The 15,504-nt window shown below is 40.3% G+C and overlaps 2 protein-coding genes across 2 annotated transcripts; both read left to right on the top strand.

Moving 5' to 3' along the window:
- Positions 1–1,135: 1,135 nt before the first annotated feature.
- Positions 1,136–5,136, top strand: six7 (SIX homeobox 7). Its single transcript, XM_085397862.1, has 3 exons — positions 1,136–3,116; positions 4,297–4,460; positions 4,644–5,136. Exons 1-3 carry the CDS (start codon positions 2,709–2,711, stop codon positions 4,852–4,854), a joined length of 783 nt encoding a protein of 260 aa, XP_085253988.1. The 5' UTR covers positions 1,136–2,708; the 3' UTR covers positions 4,855–5,136.
- Positions 5,137–8,330: 3,194 nt separating this feature from the next.
- On the top strand, positions 8,331–14,676 carry LOC146674691 (actin-related protein 2-A). The gene is made up of 9 exons (XM_085397849.1): positions 8,331–8,520; positions 9,538–9,648; positions 10,797–10,955; positions 11,056–11,185; positions 11,310–11,446; positions 11,561–11,710; positions 11,796–11,941; positions 12,039–12,171; positions 12,838–14,676. Exons 1-9 carry the CDS (start codon positions 8,473–8,475, stop codon positions 13,006–13,008), a joined length of 1,185 nt encoding a protein of 394 aa, XP_085253975.1. The 5' UTR covers positions 8,331–8,472; the 3' UTR covers positions 13,009–14,676.
- The last annotated feature ends 828 nt before the right edge of the window (positions 14,677–15,504 follow it).

Below are 15,504 nucleotides of genomic sequence, written 5' to 3'. Positions count from 1 at the left end.
TTGTTTATTTGACATTTATGCAAATTGGTGTGTGATTAATGAGATACCTCATTTGCACATTTTAACAACTTGCCTTTAGAAAAATAACTTTTATAATGTAGTAACAAGCTGGAGAAACTTCATGGTGATATCTGTTACTTTAAAGAATCAGTTTTCCAATTAAAAATGTATGATCGGTTCATCCTGCATTTACAGTTTTGCTCTGGACAAGTTTGGAAAAAGATGTAATTTTTAGATACATAACAGATATATAATGCCACTTTTGAATTCTGAATTTTTCTTTTTTTTTTCTTTAACAAGGGAATAAACATCAGAATAGGGAGAAACATGTAGGGGAAAAACAGAATTAGATAATCCAAAATGTCCAAAATGTTTTAGAAATTACATCTTTGACCCGTGTTGTGACTTTTGACCACCTGGCTCATAACTGTCTGTAGTTGTGCTTCAGTTCTTAAGTCAGGAATTATTGTTTGTCTTTTACCATATCCAGTCTCCATCCTTGGCGGATCAGATTTTATCCTTTTCCCTGTAAGAGCTGTTTTTCATGCAATAGTCAAAATTTTGAAGAGGTAGATATCCTCTCTTCTAATCATTCCACTGCTGATCCCAGAAAATCTGTAGAGGTCCCACAATCTAATGAGATCTCATAGATGATGATTGCTGTGTCTTACACGTGGAGTGCTAATCAGTACTCAGTTTTTTCCCTCTTACCTCACTTGAAGTTTTAAACACAACATTTCTGAATACTTGTAATATCAAAATATAACTCGTTATGTAAGTAAACAACTGAGGAAAGAAAAAAGTTTTACTTTGTTTTCCTTAATTTATTTGACCAGTTGCTGGTTGCAGGTTACTGGGTTAAAATCATTACTTAAGTACCTTATCAAGGCAAAATAATCATTTTTTAAAAGATATAAAACATTTGCTCTTTTGCAGCCGTGGGTCCTGAATATGCAAGCCTTGAATCCAAAACTGTTGGCACAGAGTTTTGGAAATAAAAACAGAACGCAATACCTTACAAATGTCATAAAACAACATTTTATTTGCAATAGAACACTGGGAACATCAATAACAAATGTTTAAACTGAGAAATTTACCTCTTTTAAAATAAAAAAATTACATTTTACAGTGTCCCAACTTTTTGACAATTGCAGTTGTGAATTGTGGAAAAAATATTCAACCTTTGTGAGTAAAGGCTTTAAACTTAGTTTTTGTTTGTTTTTTTGTTTTGTAAAAAAGGTGTTCAAAGCTAATTTTCATGTTAATCTCATGGTTGTGCACTTTGTGTGCACATTTGATGTGCACACAAAGGTAATTATGTGTCAGCCTGACCGTCTGTGTTTCACATGAACACAAGGTTAAGACTCCAGATGTTCATAGCTCAGCCTTTGATGTCTGCTGGGCTCATATCTCTATTCTAGACAGAGTTCGAGACAAAAATGTAAGCTCCTTCTACTTATTTTAAAGCAGATGATCCTTCACCTGACTGCAACCTTTATGCAAAGTTAAAATCACTCTAGGGAGTAATCGGTGTCTGTCTGCGGAGGAACTTTTTGCAGACCCTAACTCCACATCTATATAACAGCCTAACTTTTTCCTCAATGTTGTGCTTTGTGCAGATAAAGTTTATGTTTGCATTGCAGCTGACAGATGCTTTCAGGGTCCTTAACCTGATTAATAACAGAATTGCCCTCAGACTGATTAATGAGCTGCTGAGATCAGAAGGATTGAACCGGGCAGCGGATCATTAATTCCATGTCCTGGAGTCACTCTGCTGCACGTCGATGTCCAGGGGCGTTTTCATTATGTCTCGGCCTGACGAGAGGTCGCAGAGGATAGCCGATGTGCAACCATGTCTGCTTTAATTACAGGGGTATTAGCTGGTGGGGAGATCCCTACAGCTTTGTGTCCGACATTCCCTCTGGGCCAAATGTCCAGGCAAATGTGACATTTTTTTTAATATCATGGGACATCCGGGTTTCATTGTGGCATCCAAGTGTGTGGCAGAAATACTGTCAGATATCAGACTATCACTGGTGACATAAAGGCAGAACAGCTTTAACAGAAAACCTCCCAAAAAAATTGTATTTATTTTGCATTTTTTGAGTCTTGATTGGCCTCCTCTTCAGACACTGAGCCATTTTGTGGCCTGCACCCTTTCTTGCCCAGGTTTCCTCCAGCCCATCATCCAGCAGGGCTCCAACTCCACTGGTCCATCTCCACCGATTAACCAACCTAACCTCACTTGTTTGCTCACTGCAGTCATTCTGGCAGTCAATGTATCCTCAGGCTAAGCCAAACAAGCTGATCAGCCAGCCACCTCTGTACACAGTACCCCCCACTAAGAGGCTAATGGCCGGGATGTATAATCCTTCTCAAAACAACCACAGAGATGCTAATTGTATCCCGCTATAAATACTGGCCGACTCCTTGTCCTCTTTCTTCATTTACCTATGCTCGTCTAAACCTGGAACAGCCTACGCCCTTCACACCGGCTTCCCCGAAGCAATTTGCACAGATACCAGGAAAAACTCCGTTACATAAGACAGGCTCTAGATAATCGAGACAAGTGTCAATAAACCTGCAGCATCTGAAAAAAGGAGAGCGGCAGAGAGCGCGCGGGGCTTTACGCACGGATACAGCATTTCATGCGTCTTTTGGCCACTTCTTCACTTCTTCTCTGAGCTGCTGCGAAGCAACAGGTCGAGATGTTCCCCCTGCCGATGTTCACACCGGACCAGGTAGCTCGGGTGTGCGAGAACCTGGAGGAGACCGGGGATATCGAGCGCCTCGGTCGGTTCCTCTGGTCCCTGCCAGCCGCCGTCCCTGGTTCCGCCGGGGAAGCGCTCAATCGACACGAGTCCATAATGCGAGCCAGAGCGCTGGTCGCGTTTCATGGAGGGAACTTCGAGGCTCTTTACCAAATCCTGCAGAGTCACCGTTTCACGCGCGAGTCTCACGCCAAGCTGCAAGACCTGTGGCTGGACGCGCATTACCGAGAGGCAGAGAGGCTCCGTGGGAGACCCCTGGGCCCGGTGGAGAAGTACCGCATCCGCAAGAAGTTCCCGCTGCCCCGCACCATCTGGGACGGCGAGCAGAAGACGCACTGCTTCAAGGTAGGGTTGTGGTTTCACTCTCGTGGCTTTTGGTGACAGAGGGAAAACACGGACTCTGCAGTGCCATCAGAGGCTGCTACAACAAGCATAAACATTTCTGCAAACTACACATTAACTAATAAATCAGGGCTTTTTAACATGACTGTTGTATTCGTGCTGGCTGGTCTTTGAGCTGTTAAAATGATGACGGTCAGAGTCATGGGTTTCCCCTCAGATCAGAAATTTCTGAGACTTTCCTACTTTAAAAAAAAACAAAGTTGAATAATTTCATTATAAACTGTTTTTGTGCAGATATGACAAAACTAATCTAAGCTTATCTGTATGATGCAGCTGCGTGTGTGTTTAAAAGGAAAGTTCCTCTGTGGATCTGTGTTAAAATTGTGGTTTCAGCAAAATTCCTCTTCTTGTTCTGTAGCCATGTTTAAGAGAACAGTTTCCAATGCACACCTTGCAGACTGCTGGTTTGCACAGCAAGACTTCTTCTGTTAGATTTATAAAACTTTTTTCTTGTGACACATTAACAATGCTTTCCAGATGTGCAGAGAAGCTCAACTCAAAAGAAAGAAAGAAAGAAAGAAAGAAAGAAAGAAAGAAAGAAAGAAAGAAAGAAAGAAAGAAAGAAAGAAAGAAAGAAAGAAAGAAAATGTTACATTTTGATGCCATGAGATTTGTTGCAGTTCCCCAGGAGGCAATTTGGCGACATTTTTGGCTTTTAAAGTGCAGTTTATAAATCACAAATCGGTAAAAGTATACAAAGTACAGCTTTAAATATACAAAATAGTATGTTTGGGGGAAGTAAAAATGCACTTTTCCTCTTGGAAGTGTGTGTCTGAAAGTGTGAGCACCCTCTAGTGGCACGGTGGTGAAGTATCATTCAGAGTTAATCTTTAATTCCAACCCTCAGGAGGGGTAGCTTCTCCAGCAGCTTATTAAACCACTTAGCATGATCCAATTTAGTGGATAAACATTGTCATGTGTGCTTCTAATGTAGATTGTGTTTATCTATTTATAAATCCGGACTAATGTGATTATACCAGGTATCATATAAGAGTGATTATTGCGGTTTAATAGGATGATATTAAAATAACACTAACCACTTTATTGTCGTCACCTTCGGTTGATCCGTCATATGAGACACGTAGAGTCTTTAATGATCCACATCATTTTAATTCTTACCCAGGAAAGAACTCGCAGTTTGCTACGAGAGTGGTATCTCCAAGATCCGTATCCTAATCCGTCCAGGAAACGCCACCTGGCCCAGGCCACCGGGCTCACACCTACGCAAGTCGGGAACTGGTTCAAGAACCGCCGGCAAAGAGACAGAGCTGCCTCAGCAAAGAACAGGTATCTCAGAAATTCCACATTTTATACAAGTTATGACTCAGAAAGAGAGAGAAACCCTGTTTAGTCAAGTTAAAGAGACTAATTAGGTGAAGTGGCTGTACTTGTCTGAAGATCAGCTCCGACACTCGCACTCTTAAAAACAAGACTTCTCACTCTTCTTCTCTTTTCTGTCCCCTGATGCAGGCTGCAGCAGGATCCTTCCCTCCTGCCCTCTGAAAGCTCTCCCAACGGCTCCCTCCAGGGACACCACCATCACCCCCGCCTGCTGCCCGCCTCCCCTCGCCACCCGGGCAGCCCCGAGGCCAGCGACTGCAGCACAGAGCCCGAGCCCAGAGGAACCGGGGCCTCCACCCCGGAGATCTCCGTCAGCAGCGACAGCGAGTTTGAGTCTTGAGACGAGGGACTCTCTGTCGCAGACGGGCAGACTCTTACTACTGTCTGTGATCAGACCCAGACACACTTACAAAGACACTTGAACTTTCAGCGTGACTGCGGACACATTAGAGCTGTTCTCGGTGGGAGGAGGGCAAGATGAGACCACTTGTTGTGGATGTGAGTGGACAAAGTAAAGATATGCACTTAAAAAAAAGCACCATGGCACATGACTCTGACTGTTATGTATTAGTTTAATGTGACTCAGTGCTGTAAAAAGATAAACATCCAGTTGAGTTTCAAACTCTCAGGCGAAGTATTTGTAGAGATCATGCCTATGAGCTTTAGAAGAGATGTGAATATTAATATTTTAAGGTTGAATGCTATTTTGGTAGAGAAAAATTTCTCAGTTTTTATGGAAGCTACAAAAAGAAAAATGCCTTGTGCAGGCTGTTACTGTATGTCAGTATGTTAACATGCACATTGTTTCATTTGATTATCTTCAGATAAGAACCAAAAACAAACTGTGAAAATCCCCTAGAACTGGCAGAGACGTCCCCACACAGTGTTACAGTTTTATCACTCCTGAAAAATTACATTCAAAAAATGCACAGCTGCCAGTGGTGGCACACTTAATGATGATAAAGGCAAATTTATTAAAATTAAAAACAGCCAGTAAATGTACAAAATCTGTCTTGCTGCGCTGCAGTTTGCATGTTAACATAGGGACGTACCAACTCAACACATTTCACTGCCTTAAAATGGAACTAAGGGCATCACTGTTTTGCAATGCAATAACAAGCAACGCGTTTAGAGAGACTGAACTGTAACTCATCACCCGTGCACACATGCTGCTTAAAATACAAACCATGTCATTGTGGGCTGTTTTACCTTTTTCGCTGATCGAAATCTGCTGGAAATGCTCCTGAGCTGCTCTGATGATGACGAATTCCTGCAGGAGCCAAAGCAGAGGTGAAAGAGGAATCAGAGAGAATAAAACACACTCGTCGGTCTTAACTCAATGTGCCTATTACATCTGAGAACAGTGAGACCTAATCAGGCATGAGACTGTCCTCATGACAACGACACACGCAAAGGCCTACTGTTTGCCGTCTTTCTTAACGACCATCATTTCTCATAAAGTATCGTTTCAATGATAAATGTGTATTTTGTAATGTTTTGTGTAAATAAATGAACCTATTTTTATCCAAAGCAATGCAGTCTCTTTTTAGCTATGATCAGTATGAATACACTGTTTGTCTTTCTTTAAATCACCTTCAATATCAAAAGGCTTGAGCTTTTTTCACCAAACAAAATCAGCATGAAGCCACAGATTTACTCAAGGCTTACAAAGAATCAGATATAGCCTGTTGAATACGCCTTTAAGTATCATATTAATATAAGGTGTAAAAATTTAGAGTTTTTTAAACTACTCTGCAGTGGGTTACAGTTACAATTGCAATACCAGGACTTATGTAGTTATGTTAATAATAACTTGAAGCAATCATTTTCTGTGTGACTTATCAGTCTCTCGCATCACTGTGGAGAAATTCTAGCCCACTCATCTTTACAACACGGCATCGGTTCAGTCATTTATGCACAGCTCTCTGTCTCACCACAGTATTTCAATCAGGTTGAGGTCTGGACTTTGGACCATTGCAGCCCTTTGATTCTTTTATTTTTTCAGACTATTTGTTGTAGATTTGCTTCTCTGTTTGACATCATTGTCCTGTTGCATGACACAGTTTCAGCCAAGCTTTAGCTGTTGGACAGATGACCTCACATTTGACTCTAGAATACTTTAATAAACAGAGGAATTTGACTCGGTGACTGCGACGTGTTCAGGTGCTGTGGCTGCAAAGCCTAAACCATCACCCCTCCATCACTGTGCATGAGGTGTTTGAGCTGATATGCTGTGTTTGGTTTCGATTTGTGGTGCCGTGCATCACAGCCAAACATCTGCACTTTGGTCTCATCTGATTTGTTCACATGCAATTTTGCAAACTTAACCTGTGCTGCCATGATTTTCCAAACAGCCCATTCTTATCAAAAGTTTGTCTAATTGAACATTTAAAATGCTAACTGAGACCTGCAGACTCTGAGATGTAGCTGTAGGTCGTTTTAAAATAACTGTGAGCATTGTAGTGGCTTTTTGCTGGGAAGATAAAGGCATTATGTTACACACATGTATGCTGCAGCCCAACAAAATGCCAAAACTTCTGCTTTTAGAGAGGAGCTCACAAATGCTCTTGATCAATTAGTCAAATGCAATTGATCTGCAGCACGTGGCTGATACCAGCCCTCTAAATTCCCATGAAAGCAGTGAGGGGGTACTGTGGAAATGGTCTTTTTCACATGACAGTTTATACAGCCATCTGTGATAGATAGATAGATAGATAGATAGATAGATAGATAGATAGATAGATAGATAGATAGATAGATAGATAGATAGATAGATAGATAGATAGATAGATAGATAGTTCTAGCTATCTCTTATAAGCTATAAGAGTTAGCTAGATAGTACTAGCTAACTCTTATACTAACAGACACCATGCTAGCATAGGTTTCTGAAGAGAAAGGCACAATTCACAAATGTCTGCAGCTTCCATAAAAAATATATATGTTGAAATGTTGTTTGGAGAGACTTACCTGACTTACCAGGAACAAATGCTGTCTGTCTTTCACAAAAAAGACTTGCTCCTCTGTAGATGAGGTTCTCAAACTAAACAAAGATGGCGGCCGGAAATAGACGGGTTTTTTTTACCCTAAACCTATAAGAAGTTGAAAGTAGAAGCTAAGCAAGCTGCATGACGAGCAGAAAGGAGCCATGTCATTACAGGGATTACAAAACAAACAAAAAAAGGTAAAATATTAAAACAGGTTTCTTCTGGCACTCACCCATAATTTGGATTCACGCTAAATGTTGTGAAATTGCTGAAATTTGGGAAATTACAAATGATTTACTGTTTTTATCTTGTTATTAAAGATAACAACACAAATAGTCATTTAAACTATACCTTTTAATCATATGTTGCTCTGTAATTTCAGTTTAAAACTATGTCAGCACTGACAGAAAACATGCTGCTGCCATTCAAAAAGTTCTGCACCGTCAGGCTGTTATAGGTTAAAACTACTCAGATATTGGATGTGTAACTTTAAAAAAATGAACGAATGGTATATAGTACAATTTAATAAATATCAGACCTCCAACATATTGTATAGTATTATGCTACAAAGCAACAAAAACAAACAAACAACAAACAAACAGTTCTTTACCAACCTCGAAGTGAACATATACAGAAACGTTTCCTCAGCTGTGACTAAAGGACATTTAGAGGTAAGTGAAATGCAAAATGTGCAAAATGTCAGTCACATGTTTGTGTAAATTCCTCTTTTCTTATCTCATAACAACACAGTGTAGAATAGTTCTTCTTCCTGCCTGACCACAAAAATGGGTGTTGTCACGCTCAGTAATCCCACCCACACCAGAAGGAGCAGCAAAACAGACCTGTCACTTTTTAGCCACTGCTACACTTATGTGCAATCTTAGGGCTGCACATAACACACAATCGGCTGTGTGTCAGTGAGGTTCCTGTGCAGACGGGTGGGGGTATTTTGATTTTTGCAATATTAATTAAGAATGGACAGCCAGGGGAGGAAAGTGGTGGTCAGTGACAATGGGACAGGGGTAAGTCAAACAGTCATATTACCACATAGTCAGATATCCTGTTAACAGTGCTGGATGTTGTCTTTTATTTTTCTTTCCATTAGCATTTAGTTTTAGCGTGAAAAATATTACTAATCATGTTAACTGCATGTCTTTTTAAGATATCTTGATGCAAAGTAACCTTTTGCATCAAAATATCTTATTTGTTTTATTGTCAATCATCTGGATCATTTAATGGCAAATATGTGAAGAAGTCCTGGGTGTGAGACAAAGTGCACTGCTGTGTGATTCCACATCTGTCTGGACTTGTCACTCCTGCCTTCAGAATGCGCACACCACCATAAATGGCTGTGGTGCTTTGAAGTGAGCAGACATTGGACAAAAACCAGGAAGAGAGACTTATCAGAGGAGATAAAATCACAGAAGTGGCACTCAGTGGTTGATTTCCGGAGGAAGATGCGCATTGACAGACTTTACCTGCTGCAACCAGAAACAGTCATGTTTTTACCCCTGTTAGGAATGCATTGCATCCCTCCAGGCTAAGGAATGTGTGTCTGTGCCCACATGGACAAGTTAAGACAGTGTAGTAGGAGGAGTAGTTATAGCAGTTAGGAAAGCATGGGAAATTTGGTAAATCTATTGCTGTTTAAAGGCTGCGTAAAAAAAATAAAAATTATATATGTGTGTATATATATATATATATATATATATATATACACACACACACACATACATTTGGAAAGCAATGTGTGTGTGCTTTCCAAATGAGTGCCAGTAAACGTGATGAAATTGCTCTCGCCACTGTCTGTTAAATAAGAAACAATTTGTTAAATGCATTACAGTAATACACTCTAGGTCAGGTCCTTGGAGGCAGATTAATCCCAGCATCAGATTAAAAGGAACAAACCTGATTTATGAATGGAATTTTACCTGCACAAAAGGCTTTTAGTGCAAGAGTACAATTAATACGTTTAACCCTAATGCAGGGCTACACAAACACAAACTGGCTCTCAGTTTCATTTTCACATCCCTGTGCAGTTTGTCAAGTGTGGTTTTGCCGGCTCCAACTTCCCAAAGCACATCTTCCCGGCCCTGGTGGGCCGGCCAATCATACGATCATCCGCCAGAGTGGGCAACATCGAGATAAAGGTAAGATTGATGTAAATGAAAGGACTACACATGGGTCTTTCAGTTAACCTAAAGTCAGAATGGAGCATTAAAAAAAGATGAAATAAAGGGAAATGGGGAAATTACATCTACTGTGTGCAGAGTTCTATTAAAAGCAAACAGCATTAAAACCAGGTGAGTCATCCTGTTACAGTTTAGTGCTCTATTGAGAAACCTGGTGTCGAAGCATTACAGCATTCCCAAGAAGGATAAGGGGCCCTGCAACACTACAAAAACTACTACTAAGAACATAATAAATAGCCAAAACATAGACTACAACCACAATGGTCCCACCCAGTAACCCACAGGACTCTCAAGGTCCACGTCTAGAAAAGTCAGAGCTTTTCTGGCAGCAATACAGGGACCTGCACTATATTACTCAGGTGGTTTTAATGTTCGAGATGGCACAGTGGTGTCTGGAGCCTCTGAATGTGGAGTGTTTGTTACCCCAGTGCCAGATTGGTGGCATATCCAGGGTGTACCCTGTGTCCCACCATGTGACAACTAAGATAGGCTCCAGCGACCTTTGACTCGATAAATGAAAGAAATTGTATGGTTTTAATGCTGCAGCTGATTGGTGTAGCCATCTATAAGATCTAGATACACATCCTGAGACTTGATCATCTGTATCTCTGGTTCTCATCAACTTCCTGTGTCTCAGCTTAAAGCGTCTTAGAAGTGCACACCTGCTAGCTTCCTAAGATGCTGAGACTGTTGAGTTCATAGACTCGTGTAACCTGAGATCATTCAGACCTTTTAACCTGATAATCCCTGCAGGATCGGAGCAGAGAAAGCATGAAAAGGTCATTGGTACAAATAAATAAGTAAACAAATTAAGGCAAGCTGTTGTGTAATAAACATCACATTTTCATAGATTTTTTATTTAGTGTTCACTTGAAACACCAGGTTTCCCAGGATAGCTGTCTTATATTTGTACTTGTGTATGGATGTGCATGTTTGTAACTTAATATTTTATACAGTATATTTAAAACGTTTCAACAGAAACAACAAAAATCAAACTGATGCTTTTTTATTATTATTTATTAAACCTATACTTTGTTGTAGGTCAGACAAAGAAGAGCAAAAACAAAACCATTAATATTTCCTGTCCCTGTCATCTTTTCCACCAGGACCTAATGGTGGGAGAAGAGGCCAGCGAGTGTCGCTCCATGCTAGAGATGTCCTACCCCATGGAGAATGGCATGGTGCGCTGCTGGGAGGACATGCTCCACCTGTGGGACTACACCTTTGGCTCAGAATGCCTGGACATCAACCCAAAAGAATGCAAGGTATGAACCCGTGTAAGACAGACAAAGACGGAAATGAATGGAAAAAAAAACTGTACAAGGACTAGATTATTATTGAGTTTGTGTATGTTTTCTATCCAAGATCCTACTGACTGAGCCGCCCATGAACCCGACCAAAAACCGCGAGAAAATCGCTGAAATCATGTTTGAGAAGTACCAGTTCTACGGCATCTACGTGGCCATCCAGGCCGTGCTCACTCTGTACGCTCAGGGTGAGAGGGCGCGACACGCTGCACAAAAATAAAGGGTTTAAATCCTGACCTGCTGTTAACGGTGCAATTGACTGGATATTTGGTCAGTTTTAACTCCCGCTTTGTTAAATGACTCTGTCCACAGGTTTGCTTACCGGTGTTGTAGTTGACTCAGGAGACGGCGTCACCCACATCTGTCCAGTGTACGAGGGCTTCTCTTTGCCCCACCTTACACGCAGGCTGGACATCGCAGGACGTGATGTCACACGCTACCTCATTAAGGTGAGCTGGAAAGATCAGTGATCGGGCAAAGAGTTGGGTTTTTTTTAGTGTAAGGAAAGTATATGTACAATTTCACAGCAAACATATGTGTGAAAAAAATGTTCTTCCCATCAGCTCCTGCTGCTTCGCGGCTACGCCTTCAACCACACTGCTGACTTTGAGACCGTGCGCATGCTGAAGGAGAAGCTCTGCTATGTGGCATACAACATTGAGCAAGAGCAGCATTTGGCCACAGAGACCACTTACCTGGTGGAGACATTCACAGTACGTTGGAGCAAGCTTTAATTTATTCTGCCTCCTAAAGTCGAGAAACGTCAGAAAAAATAACCGATTCCTCTCATTTGTGCAGCTTCCTGATGGCAGGCAGGTGAAGGTGGGCGGAGAACGATTCGGGGCTCCTGAAGCTCTTTTCCAGCCTCATCTCATCAACGTGGAGGGAGCTGGAGTAGCCGAGCTGCTGTTTAACACCATCCAGGCTGCAGACATTGACCTCAGGTCCAATCCTCCTCCCTCCCTTTTTTCTAATTAATGAAGCTGAACTACTGCAAACACGCCTTGATCAGGTCCGTCTCCCGTCTGCTTTCCCATCCAGGGCCGACTTCTATAAGCACATTGTTCTGTCCGGGGGGACCACCATGTACCCGGGCCTCCCATCCAGGCTCGAGAGGGAGATCAAGCAGCTCTACCTGGAAAGAGTGCTCAAGGGAGACACTGAGAAACTATCAGTAAGAGCTTTCATATTAATGTCAGTAGAGAATGGATTCGATTAAGAGCCTGTAAGGCGTTCTTCAGTGCATTTGCATAAATATAATGTTACTGATGATCAGTGTCATCTGTATCATGAGCTGACGAAATGTTTATAGAATACATTTTCCAGTTATTTAATAAATGTCACCAGGCATTCATATAGATGCTCTGTTTTATTCACTGAACCTGAGGGCTACTTGCATGCAGGTTTTTCCACAGCAGGTCCAGTTTGGCTGTGATATTAACTCTCTGAATTTAAATATCTTTATGAGTTAAAAGTTTAGAAAAAGCTCAGTTTGAATTCCACATTTGACGCTCTGCAACATTTAAGGTTATGTTATCTCTTTTTCTTTGTATTAAAAATAAGTTTGGGCTATTTTATTACAAATACCAAAATGCATTTACTTTTTGTTGTTTTAAAGCCAAACCAATAAAGTGTGACATTTGTCATATTAATTAAATACATATCTAGAAATTGAAAGTTTATTTTGTTAACCTCATTACTGAGGTCGTTTCTCTTTTAGCAGTTTTCTTCGTAGCAGCACAGAATATAAAAAAAGGCTTAAAGGAAAGAATTGTTGTACTTATATATCAGGGCTCTGTGTTTTAATGACCTCTCCTGACTTTTCTCTTCACCCTTGCAGAAGTTCAAGATCCGAATCGAGGACCCTCCCAGGAGAAAACACATGGTGTTCATGGGCGGTGCTGTGCTGGCTAACATCATGAAAGACAAAGAATCCTTCTGGATGACTAGACAAGAATACCAGGAGAAAGGCCTGGGAGTGCTGCAGAAGCTGGGAGGTGGAGTCAGATAAAATAAAACTGAGTTAAACAGAATTTTAAAAACACAAATTAAAAATGAGGAAAATATGAACTAGGTTTTGTACTTTTAAATATTAACTCCGTACCTCTCACAGTCTCATCTCTATTCAAAACAGTTTTAACTGAGCAAAATTACAAGTTTTATCATTAAAAACACAATTTAGGTTTTTTCAGCTTCTACATACTGTTCTAAATATAACAGTTTTTTGGACGGTGTAGGTGCTCGCTTATCCAGGTCATGTTCTTTGGACCGTTTGATGAAACTTTGATGACTAAAGTTAAAAAATTTCAGGAATTTATTTGTTGCATTAATAGCAAGTTTATGTTTTATTTAACCTTTTTAAAACTAATAGATCTGTGCTTCAGTACTGTGCAAAAGTTTTGAGTCACCCTTCATTTTTTTATATGTTACTGAAAAAATGGAAATAGATCCAGCAATGTATTGAAACATGTGCAAATGTATATACAAACTCAGAAAAGGAGGCCAAAACAAAGTATTAAAGTTCTATAAGGCTTGAAAGTCAACATTTGGTGTGACCACCTTTATTCTTCAGCACAGTCTGAACATGCCAGTCACATGCCTCCCTGAAAGGAAGTCTTTGAAAAACCTTTAGAAAGTCTGGAGGACTATTGTTGAAGACCATTTTAAAAAATACAGAAAAAAACTTAACATTTTATCTTAACTGAGACCTAATTTATTCTTGTGCAATACTCACAAGGCTATTATAACACAAAAACATGAATATTTGGATAAAAATGACGTAAATGTAAAGCCGAAATTAAATGATTTTGTTAAACTCTATTACTAATTCATTTTGGGACTCCACATTATGCCAACCAAACAGTAACCTGTTTGCTACTGTTTCTTATTATATATTTGTCAGTAAAGTTTACTCGCTAAACTTGATTTAATCAAAAATAGATTACAGTCAAAGATCTTCCTCAAACACAAAACTTGCCTAGTTTTTACTTTGGCTAGCTTGGCATCTAATCACAGGGATCCTCTTTTCTTTACTCTGTTTATATGGTTGGTGGTGTTAGCTTATTGTTATTATCAAAAGTTTAACTTTTATTATTGGCTCATATAAACTATTAGTTTAGGTCTTTTGTGCTTTTTTCCCTGCACTTTAATCTTAGTTTTGGTTGATGTATATTATTATTATTATTAGTGGCAGCCTCCCGAGGGTTCCTGGTTGTTCCTCCCTTTGTGTTTCCTTACTCCTGACTTGTTCAGTGTGTATGCGGGTCTGTGTAGGTCTCTGGGGTTATTTTTATCTGTTTAACTGTGAATGTTAGTATAGCTTCCAGTCTGCCCTCCCCAAAGCCCCGACTGTGACTGATTGTGTGTTACTCTCACCTGCATCTCGTTCCTCACCTGTTTGTCACTTCTCAGTGTATTTATAGTTTGGCCTTTGTTATAACACCTGTGTTTCCGCCCTTTGGTGCTGCTCATTTTGCCTCGGTCCCAGTTTGATTCCTGATTTGTTGCTCCTCCCGTTCTGAGAGATTCTTCTTATTATCTGTAAAAATAAATGTTCAATGGACTGGCAAATACAGGCTGAACATTTGAATGTTCTGAGTGGAAAAAAAACCCTGTAAAGAATTTATCTGTGGGTTTGTTTGTTTTTGTTTTTTTTTAATAAATGTCAAACAGAATTGTTTTTTATTGTACATATTCCTTGCTGTAAGCAATGAAAAATGATGCAAAATGTGACCTGTTACTTCTCTCATATATATAATATTGGGTACATACACTGTCTTAACTGGGTACACCAGTTCAGCTGCTCATTGCTGCAAGTAACTAATCAGCAATCAAATAGCAGCAAGCTAATGCATTCAGCTATATAGACATGATGAAGACAACCTGCAAAACTTCAAACTGAGCATCAGAATGAGGAAGAAATGTGACTTAAGTGGCTTTGAATGTGTCATGGTTGTTGGTCTGAGTATTTCAGAAACTGGTGATTTATTAGGATTTTCCCACAAAAACATCTCTGTGGTTTAAAGAGTACAGTCTGAAAAAAAAAGGAAAATATCCGGTGCGCAGCAGATCTCTGCGTAAAAATGTCTTGTTCAGGCCTGAAGTCAGAGAGGAATAGGCCAGATTGCTTAGTAAGTAAGTAAGTAAGGTATGCAGAAGCACATCTCTGAATCCACAACACACTGGCCTTGGAAGCAGATGTGCTACATCAGCAGAAGGCCACACCGGGTGCCACTCCTGTCTGCTAAGAACACAAAACTGAGGCTACAATTCAAACTGGACAACAGATGATGAGAAATGTGTTACCTAGTCTGATGTGTATCAAGCTCTGCTCTGACTTTTGGAAAGGAGGGTCAGAATTTGGAACAAACGTGGATTCATTAATGTTTCAGGCTCGAGGTGCATTAATGTGGGGGAACATTTTGTTGGCACACTTTGGGCTCCTTAGTACAAACTAAGCATCATTTAAACCCCACAGCCTGATGTTGACCATGTCCATCCCTTTATG

This window comes from Rhamphochromis longiceps, linkage group LG3 (assembly GCF_057381845.1).
Source record: "Rhamphochromis longiceps isolate RC_006_pf linkage group LG3, R_longiceps_female_GT1.1, whole genome shotgun sequence".
Taxonomy (NCBI): Eukaryota; Metazoa; Chordata; class Actinopteri; order Cichliformes; family Cichlidae; genus Rhamphochromis; species Rhamphochromis longiceps.
The sequence above is the reverse complement of the archived record's forward strand: the minus strand, read 5'-3'. Positions and strand labels throughout refer to the sequence as shown.

Excerpts from the sequence above, each read along its gene's own strand:
- six7 (XM_085397862.1), top strand. The coding sequence starts at position 2,709 with ATGTTCCCCCTGCCGATGTTCACACCGGACCAGGTAGCTCGGGTGTGC. Across the intron at positions 3,117-4,296 it reads AGAAGACGCACTGCTTCAAG|GAAAGAACTCGCAGTTTGCT; the intron begins GTAGGGTTGTGG and ends ATTCTTACCCAG. Across the intron at positions 4,461-4,643 it reads GCTGCCTCAGCAAAGAACAG|GCTGCAGCAGGATCCTTCCC; the intron begins GTATCTCAGAAA and ends CCCCTGATGCAG.
- LOC146674691 (XM_085397849.1), top strand. The coding sequence starts at position 8,473 with ATGGACAGCCAGGGGAGGAAAGTGGTGGTCAGTGACAATGGGACAGGG. Across the intron at positions 9,649-10,796 it reads TGGGCAACATCGAGATAAAG|GACCTAATGGTGGGAGAAGA; the intron begins GTAAGATTGATG and ends CTTTTCCACCAG. Across the intron at positions 11,942-12,038 it reads GCTGCAGACATTGACCTCAG|GGCCGACTTCTATAAGCACA; the intron begins GTCCAATCCTCC and ends TTTCCCATCCAG.